This window comes from Chinchilla lanigera, unplaced genomic scaffold, assembly GCF_000276665.1.
Source record: "Chinchilla lanigera isolate Chin_1 unplaced genomic scaffold, ChiLan1.0 scaffold00013, whole genome shotgun sequence".
In the NCBI taxonomy this organism is placed as follows: Eukaryota; Metazoa; Chordata; class Mammalia; order Rodentia; family Chinchillidae; genus Chinchilla; species Chinchilla lanigera.
In genome coordinates, this window is record NW_004955414.1 from 15,048,164 (window position 1) to 15,058,562 (window position 10,399).

The following is a 10,399-nucleotide window of genomic DNA, read 5'->3' on the forward strand; positions in this document are numbered from 1 at the left end:
AATATTAGCAAAAATTTTTACTGACTTTAGCATGAAGAGTGAATGATATCATAGTAGAACTGGAACACATCCAATGATTTTAAACTATGTACATGATTTTGAATTTGCCCTTCAGTTTTATAATTTTCATAAGTCACTTTCAATTTCTTTAATGTGTATCATATTCTTTGACAGACATATGTGATTATGAAATATCTGAAATGTTGATATTCCAGTTGTTTTCATTGATTCTGATACTACCTTGTGAAATGCTGTATAACTTTGAAATGCTCACATTGACATAATTAAAATTCAAAAGAATTTTCACTGGTATCTCCCTTTCTCTGGAATATTAACATAAGAATTGTACTGTGGAATTTGTTAAATTTGAAATCTAACTGCATTTGAAGGAAAACTTTCCTTTTTTGCCATATGCAAGTAGGGAACTGGCTTCACTGTCATCATTGCCACTTCCCATTTCAATCTACCCTCTTCTAAATAATCTACTTAATGTGCTAACTGAATTTCATCACCCAACTGCTGATCACCTAATGAGAATGAAAATTGTGTATACTTTCCTGTCAGAAAATGTGTCAGGCAGGGGTCTGGGAGGCAAGGGGTCCCTTGGTGAAAGGCCTTCTGCTTCCCTGGTTCGTTCCCTCACCCCAGCATGAATGTATTAGGTGAGATAAGGCTGACTTGAAACTGAAGATCCCTGTGGCACAGAATGAGGAACTTAGAAAGTGAGAGAAATATGAAGCAAGGGTTTATTCATAATGTTGCCAAGGCAAAGACTGCCAAGCAGCACTGAACTGTATGGCAGGGAGAATCTTCGAAAATGAGTTTCTGAGCATGGTGTCTTTGCCTTGTCCATAGTTATAAGGGTAAGATGACCTCTAAAAGTAACTGTTTCACTGATTGGTATAACCTAAACCAACCAGGGTCTTAACCTTTACTTCTGGAGTATGAGATGGTTCACAGGTTCTAGGGACACATAGCAAGACCATGCAAAGTCTCTCAAAGGCAGCCTCCTCAAAGTCCATATCATGAGGAAACAAGTGTATATCTCCATTATGCTAGCCACTGGTGTCAAGCCCTATGCTGCATGGTCCTCCTTATTTGTCCCTAGATGATCACATAATTATAACTACCTCAGTTATTTCTGAATGCCTAGTGGTTAGCAAACATTTCAGATTTCATTACCCTGGTTTTAGATAATGCGTTATATTTAGTCTCTGTTATTACACTTATCTTTGTCAATGCTCCAGGGTATTTAAATGAATGTGTGTATACTCTATTCAGCATTTACAGCAGGATATTTTCACACCAAATGACTTACAACATCATCTACAGTAACAATGTGTACATGATTCATGTTAAGAAACAATATTCTCAGAATCACATCATATAAGTGTTCTTTCTATTGCAGAAAATGTGTTTGGAAAGATATTCTGAATTTGGCCTTTATATATTTTCTGTTGTTCCCAATTTTCTACTCTTAAAAGAATAATAATTTAATGATTTAATTTGATTTTTCCAAATGAAAATAACAGCAAAATTTCAATATGAAATCACAACAATGTTAAAAATGATACAATAATGGTTGCAATTATTGGTTATCTGGTTCCAAAATAAAATATAGATTTGAAGATCTGAATTTATGTTGTATTCTGCCTATGATTGTCTCAGTGTATTTTGTATCTAAAATGTAGTTTTATAATAGCATATAAGTTAAGCAAGAAACCAGAGAATCAATCCTGTTGCCATTTCAGTTATAAATTGAAATCATTATGTAATGTAGAGAATAATGGCCATAGTCACTCAACTTTATGCAAGTTGTGGACATATTTTCCAGCTCATATGAAATCAGTTATAACAACTAGTCATACAAAATTACTTTTACTCTCTCTTCACTTAGATATACACACATGCTATTTAATAATTTAGGAAAGTCATCAAAATGCCTAGCCAGGTTTAATAGTCTGTATTTCCTCTTTTAAAAATAAGTTTACTGAGTGTAACCAAAAAAAAACAAACTTCATATGTGAAAACATTCACATGGATAAATATCAACATATATCACATGTATAAAAATATAAGGACAGTACCATTCCAAATTATTTCTGCAGATTTGTAATATATTCGGCAGGCTTCCTCTTATCATCCTAAGCTAATCCAGAAAAGCACTAATGTACCACATTCTTTAGAGTTTGAAACTAGATGAGAGTTCTAGTAATTTATGTATGACAAGAATGGAAGCTTGTATTTCTTCAGAGTTATAATGTTAAAATATCTGCTGTAGACTTCTAACCCAGATATAGCAAAGTCAATATGTTTAAAACCAAAAGAATAACTCTATATATGTGAAAGATGCAAAAGCAGTTTAAAGTAATTGTTCATTGTCAAAGAAATTATCTATCACTAATAAATCAACATTAACTATCTTTCCAAAATGTGGTTGTTACACATTTTATCACTCCTTTTCTGGTGTTGATTAGCACAAAAGGACTGATCATGGCATAGCTATTTCCAACTAGCATCTGAATACAGAGATTAATTTGGTTAGGTTTCCAGAACACTCCAGATGTGGAGGAGATAACACAGTCCAAAGCATAAATGACAATAAAGACACTCATGAGTAACAAAATAGTGTGAGTGGCCCTTTGTTCGGGGGATGCTTTTGGAGATAAGCTGGTTCTGTGAAGATGCTGGGACTGTCTTCTGTGCCAGTACAAAAGAATCACCATGTACACACTTGAGAGCCCCATTATCCCTATAACAGAAATTTCCTGGAATATCATCAAGGAGAAAGTTATATACTTAAGTAAGTAACTAACGGGCCAAAGGGAGCAGGACTGACTGACAAACATAAGGTTATGGGAAGTCACGTTAAGGGTGGCAATTGTGGAGATTAAGAAACGGGCACTGATGACCATATTGAAGACCCATAAGCACAGAAAGCAGCACAGGTTCTGAGGCAGGGATTTCTGTTTGAACTTTGCCAAACAGGAGCTTCTGGGGCTGAGGGTGATGGCCTGGAAGACACTCAGCAGGCAGGTGGTACAGATGGAGAGGCCTCTCATCACCCTGTACAAATATAGAACAGATTTACATGTAATATCATCCCCTAAACTCTGAAATCCAAAAATGTCTATTGCTATTAAACCCAAAGTTACTAGCATCACAATGTGAATAAAGGCTAAGTGTCCAATGATCAGATCAGTAGGCTTGAGTCTGTGCTGCAGGAGAAATGTCAGGACATAAATGAGAAGCAGTATTGTGTTGGCTATGATCCCAATGCTGACTTCAAAGAAAAACACGTATTGTATGTCAATGAACCTGAAAAGTTTGCTGTTCTTATTCATCTTCATGGAGGAAGAATTACATCACAGCTACCTGAGGAAAAAAGCAGAAAGTTATCACAATATTACCTCTTTAATTAATCTCAATCAATGCTACAATTCATCAAATTAGGTGTATTCATATCCATGTACCCTTTTCCATGTCAGTAGTCAAGTTCACCTTCTTGGATTCCTCATGGCCCTGTCCCCTGGGCTCCTTTTACCATGTACTATGTATTATGGGTCTCCATTGTGGACTCCCATAATACCTCTATAGTAAAATTATCCTATTTTAGAAAATATTTTTATAATTTTTCTCTCACCTTTATATTTGGATGTCTAATCCATTGTGTTATTTGTCCCTGTATCTTCATTCGCAAATCCAGCAAATTAAGGTGTCATATGATGTGGCCAGGAAAGACAATAAAACATTTTTATCTGATTATATCATTGTCAGTGAGTTTTTTGAATCATACAGTGTCATAAAATACAGCTCAGTACAGGGTATTATATTTCAAGTACTTATACAAAAATATACCTATTTCTTAAGCATCTATTTCACATGTTTTAAAATTTATACAAATCATGTTAAAGTGAAAATATTAAAAGATACATAACAGCACGCATTCTTTTAATATATATTAAAAGAATGAGATTAAATAAATTAAAATATGAACTAAAGATTTGTCTTTTCTTGTGATTTTTGGAAATTCAGGCTGTAGTATAATTTTGCTTAAAGGAATTGAATCAAACTATAAAATAACATTTTTAAAGTGGTCAAGGAAAATATTCAAAGTTTTTAAGAGTTGATGGGATTGGAGTATATTGTTTTATGATTATTTAGGAAAGTGTGATCCTACAGAGAAAATGACTAAGGTACGGTAGAGATGTGCATTTGCCACATGGTAACATAACATACAAGGTACCTTGGGATTGATGGGCCATTGTCTGAAACTAGCAATTCTTCTTTAGTTGACCATCTTTCAGAGCAGTAATCAAGAAAAGTGACAAAATGTGATGCAGTCATGATCAGCCATTTATATTAGCTCTTTGGATAGATGACAAAAAATGCGGCAAGTCATCCAGCTATCTCCAAGTGTTATGAATCACGTACTTCAAGTATCTTTATGGAGTATATAAATGATAAAACAAAGGTATATAGATAAATCTCTAGGAATATATTACTTTATAAGAAAATACCTTCTGAAGAATATAAATATCTCTTGAAACAAAGGTAAATAACAATTCTTTAGCAAGACAGGTCACAGCCATGCCTAATACAACTCATAGCTGCATAGCACAACACTGATGAAAAGAGCAGGGCAAGGGACAGGAACTCTAGGCATCAGCAGGGTGACCTAGGAGTCCTTCCTGCACCACAACTCTTAGTAGTAACAATGATGTGAAGGAACTTGGCTGACCTCACATACTGAAGACAAAACTTCACTTAACACTGGAGGAAAAGAAACTCCCCTGAAGAGAAGTCAGGTTAACAAATCATGAATAAACAAAGAAAACGAACAGAAGAGAAAGGCCTGAAATAGCTCACTTTCAGGAAGCCACACTGGGAAAAAGAGAGAAAAGGCCCCTTGGGCAGTGTATGGATAAACTAAAGATACATGGAGGAAAAGTGTGAAAAGGTCATCTGTGCACTGGTTTAACAATCACCTTGGAAATCTTTCATATCTCAGAGACAAGCTTCCCTCAGAAGAAATATAATACATTCTCATTAACAGTACAATCCAGGGATGATTCATTAGAAATATGGTGATATTTCTGTAATTTCCAAGACCACCTACAATCTTCTCCTACATGTTATCATAAAAGGCTCTCAACTAGCAAAAGATGCTCATCTGTGCACTGGAGCCAGTGGCGGGAAAGAAGTGGAATCAGTGGGAAGAGAATGGGAAGGGAGGGGGCTCTTGTAGATCCCTCTACAAGTGTGGTTGCCTCTGGCTTGTGGGTAGACTGATTGATTACACTGTGTAGAATGGAAGGCAGGAAGAATACAACTCCTTTCTCAGCTGCAATATGAACATACTCTGCACGACTCAGGGATGAAATGATTTATACCCAGCACATGTCCTGATTCAAAGAAATGTGACAGGAAACCTTTGGCTTCTCATTACTGTACCCTATAAGTGAACTTCACATCACTGTGTTCAACATTATCCTTAGCTATAAACAGAGTTAATAAAGAAAACAGTGCCCGGGAAGTGAGAATCACTGTGCTCAGAGCAGTGTGCTAGGTCTGTGATTGTATTGGTCAAGAAACATCACTGATGAAAAAAATTGCAGCTGAAAACAACTGGCATGTAAGGAAGGCAACATCATCAGACACTACAGTCACTTCCAGGTACACATCACTTGGCAAATGTGACTCTCCTAGAAAAAGGAACAACCAGGATGATTTGAGTACTAATGGCAATCACCCTCACAAAAGAAGAGAGTGCAAATTAGCTATCTGTGAAAATTTAAAAGATTGTACATTATAGTTAGGCTGCCTTCTTCTTAGTGGGTCCTTACAGAATCGAGACGTTTACATGGTTTTGTGAAAAATCCAGAAAAACAAATCACGCTTCCAGGCACAGAAACAGGATGATCATAGAGCCACTTTTCACAAAAACAAAGCAGTCATTGCTCAGAAATACAGAAAGTTATGTATCAAGGATTTTCCTGCTCAATCTAGTAATGCAATAAGTGTCGCCTTGTGCCTTTCATGAACTGCTGTTCACTTTTACTATAATCACCTCCTTTTTATTGATTATACAATAAAAATAGCTTAGTTTATGTCATCTGTTGAAAATAAGTGCTTCAATAATCAGTGTTGGCAGAGGGGAATCTAACAGCCACTTACAGAGATCAGGACATCTGAAAAATATTTTGTTCTAAAATTTCCTCTCAAATAATTAGTTCTCACATATCACTACAAATCAAACCTAATAAGGTATTCTGAATATGAAGATACATGGAAAAATATGAATTGAAACTACAGACTCTTCACCAAAATCTGCAAGATTATATTCTTAGAACAGTTTTAGAGCAACATGGGAAATTTCTATTGTTATCCCTTCGATTTCTTTATTTTTAATATCACTGCCACCCATATTTTTGTGCACTGAAATGGTATTTTCTAACAGGAAGAACCCAAAGTGAGATGCTTAAAGCACTGAGTTGAAATTTATGAAATGAAGGGTGGCAGGTGAAAAGCAAGTGTGACCAAATGCTGACACCTATTTAATAGGAATGAGGCTAAGCTCTCTGGATATCTGAATCCTTTAAACGAAGAACCCCATTAAATATTAAATAACTTGAATATTTTAAAAAATTGAACTGCAGAGGTTATTTACTCAATAAAGTTTAGACCGCCTTATAAATATAATAGGAGAACAACTGAAAATATCTAATGAATGTTTCTGTTCATAAGGGTGTAAGTACAAACATAAAAGTTTTATTCTAAAGTGACAAGATAACATCTTCTTTAAAGTGGATCTAGGAACTAAATCATTTTAAAGAGAATAAAATATATAAAAAATTAGAAACAGTACAGAATGGATGCTACTAGAGACCATATTCATAAGTGAAATAAATCAGACCTGCATGTATAAACATTGTATTGCCTCCCTAGTGTAAGAACCTGCAAGAGTAAATAAAGTCTGAAAGGTACAATAGATATTGTGAAAGAGAATGTAACTGCTCAAAAGAAAAGAACAACTGGGATGAAGGAAAGGAGAAAAGAAAGAAAGAAGATAGGTAGTAAATCAACATTTCTTAATTCAGTGCAAACAATACAACTTCAAATTACCTTCGTATTCCATCGGAAAAAGTCTAATAGTTTTATGTCATTAAGTAAAAGCACTAAATACACTCACAAGAGTTTCCCATTGTACTGTACAGTGCACCTCCTCTGAGCTGAATGACAACTGGAGCTGGACTGTTCATCTGGATCCACCAACTCCTCACTGAGGGACCTCGCTGGCTGCGTAAGTCTTAGCTCACCAAACTAAATCACCATCCCTCAAATACAGATCCACTTACCTCCTGGGATGTATGGAATGGTTTGGTGAACTTGAGCACAGCTGACAGAATATTAAGGATAAGGCATCATTAGTTCATCTCCCAGTGGGACTCTAACTTTAGTGTCTGTAGACAGGTGATAAGATACCACAGAGGAGGACAGAAACTTGCAGTCCCCAGTGGAACATTTCACTTCTCTCTTAACTGTGTTCTCCACTGGCACATGGGCATCAGGGAAGAGTTGTGCTCAGAACTTTTCTCCAGATTTCCCTGACATGAATGTGAAGAATGATGTGTCATACTCATGTAGAAAATGAGGTAAATACTTGCGAGTATTGTGACCTACTTGTTAAACCTGAGAAAATATCTTAACCATAAATTTATTTATTTATTTATTTATTTGGGGTTTTTTTTTTTTTGGTTATTTTTCCGGTACTGGGAATTGAACTCATGACCTTGCACTTGCCAGGCAGGCGGTATGCCATTAAGCTAAATCTCCAGCCCCTAACCATAAATTGAAATGAACTTTGTGATATGCCAGAGAAAGCAAATGATGCCCAGCTGATAATGTGAAACTGCTGATGAACTGAAAGAAAAAGCCATATAATAAATGAAGCAAAATGAGATATATTATAGGACACTATATTGATAAGACAAAATCAAATCAAAAGGAAATAATATTGGGAAATTTTAAAATATTTTTCATAAATTTCAATATTTCATGAAAAAATTCACCATGAGACCAAAATATTTGTAGTGACAGAAAAGCTAATGAAATTAAGTACCAATATTCAGAAATGAAAGATGTATAAACACAAGCAAGACTTTTTAGAGTATGCACATGAGAAATGGTTGAAACATGGATATACAAGAGAAGAGGAATGAAAATAGTTATAAACATAAGAAATACCAAAAATGTCTTACTCCTTTTTTTTTTTTTTTGTACTGGGAGTCAAACTCAAGATCTCGCACTTGCGAGGCAGGTGCTTATGCCACCGAACTATATCTCTGGCCCATATTACTCCTTTTTTTAACTTCCTAAATGTCACAGGACTGCTGAAAACAAAATATTTGTGTCATTGAAATAATTTAATGGATTAAAATGGGGCTAAAGGAATACTAGAATGGTTTTACAAGTAATATAATTGAGGGGAACTGGGATGGGTTAAGGGCCCATATATTTTGCACCATGGGGGTTAGGCTAAGGACACAAATATTTTTATCCCTTTTGGTAGTTTTTCAACATTTGTTTTCCACAACATTTTTGACACTTAACATTCACAATGCCATTTTAAGTGTTCGTTATACTGGTTATGTCAAAATGTACTTAAACTGAAAAATTTTTAAAATATTTATACAGACACTCTTTAAATGGTTATGGCATTATATATAGATGAACAAATCCCAAGCTGAGAATATTGGACATGCTGTAAAAAATGCATCTAATCCACCTGTCCTACCAAACTTCATGGCTTAAGAACTGGACAGGCCACAGAGCATCAGAGATTTTCCTCCTGAACTCTGGCTGCTGCTGGGAGGTGTGGGTCATTGCGCTGCGGAGCATCAGTGCAGACTACCAGGGCTGGGCATATTGGTAGCCTGGGAAAGGCAAATTTAAAGTATGGTTTCTACTGAATGAATATTGCTTTCATATCATTATAATGTTGAGAACTCTTTATTTAATCATTTTATCTTGGCATTTGCATAGTTATTGACTTTGAAAGTTATGTTTATGAAATTAAAAGAATGCTAGTGTAAATATTTCTATTTTTATAAACAAGAAAATTCAATGCAGATGACATATTTACACTTTTGCTGAACTTTTTTCTTTTTCCATCTTTTCTCTTTCTTTCTTCTTTCTTTCTTTCTTTCTTTCTTTCTTTCTTTCTTTCTTTCTTTCTTTCTTTCTTTCTTTCAGAAAACTGAGGCTAGATGGAGCCCTTTCTCCTGATGGGAGAAGAATTAAGGAAGAAAGAAGAAGATGGAGAAGGAGGAGGTGGAGGAGAGAGGAAAGACCCTAATGGTTGCAGCGCATTTATTAATACACTCCAGGGGTTGAATGTCACATGAAACTCCTCCAACCTAGTAGTTTACCCACATGGCTTGCCTCTATGTCTAACTTTAGAGAAGAGAGCTAGATTCATTTAGTTCTTACTTCATGTAATCTGTTACCAAATACTATAGTGACCAAAGTATATGTACAAAATATGACCTCACATAAACATGCAGTGCCATTGTGGAGAGGTATTGTCCTAACCCTTAAGGTGTGCAGATCACTGTTTTCTGTGACACAAAACTTGATGAGCAGGAGACCCTAAATCACAGTCTCTAGATGAAAATATCACACCATGCAAACATTAAATGTAATAGAACTGGGTTGGTTGGATAGAAGATAAAATAAGCAGCTACAAAGAAAGGTAAACTCGAGGTTTTTATAGGTAAATGGTCACAACTAGAGACCATACTCATAAGTGAAATAAATCAGCCTGAATGTGTAAGCATCGTATTATCTCATTAGTGTAAGACCTGAAAGAGTGAATAAAAACTAGAAGGTATGATAGACATTGTGAAATGAAAGGAAAATGCTCAAAAGTAAAGGGCAACGGGGGTGTGGGAAAAGAAAAGGGTAAGAAGGGGAAATTATGTGAGTATGTGTATACAGGATAGCTAACATACTTGTGCTACTGTCTTCTATTGCTCTACAGAAATGAACAGTTAATGATTACTTTTTTGATCAATCTTGTATGCTTCTATTTGTTTTCCTGAGAAACCACTTTGAAGATATAAATAAGTAATACAACCACCATAGTTAATTTCCTACAACTTTATAACTCCATTTTGTTAGTATTGTTCTTATGCTATTTTGTAAATGGGTGTCTGTCTGTTAATATGTTTTCCTTCTTTTATTTTTTAAAATAAAAAACACATTAAAATAGCCAATAAATACATGTGAAAATGTTTTTAAAAAGATAAAGTAAAATACTTCACAACCATAGCAGAGTCTAAGTAAATCTAGTAGACATATTAGAACGTGTCTAAGTATATAAAACATTAAAATTTTT

At 35.1% G+C, this 10,399-nt stretch overlaps 1 protein-coding gene across 1 annotated transcript; it reads right to left on the reverse strand.

Moving 5' to 3' along the window:
• Positions 1–2,414: 2,414 nt before the first annotated feature.
• Positions 2,415–3,344, reverse strand: LOC102013165 (vomeronasal type-1 receptor 90-like). Its single transcript, XM_005380443.1, has one exon. The coding sequence runs from the start codon at positions 3,342–3,344 to the stop codon at positions 2,415–2,417; it is 930 nt and encodes a 309-aa protein (XP_005380500.1).
• Positions 3,345–10,399: the final 7,055 nt, after the last annotated feature.

Bases quoted from the DNA above. Each gene is read 5' to 3' on its own strand.
- LOC102013165 (XM_005380443.1), bottom strand. From the start codon at position 3,344: ATGAATAAGAACAGCAAACTTTTCAGGTTCATTGACATACAATACGTG.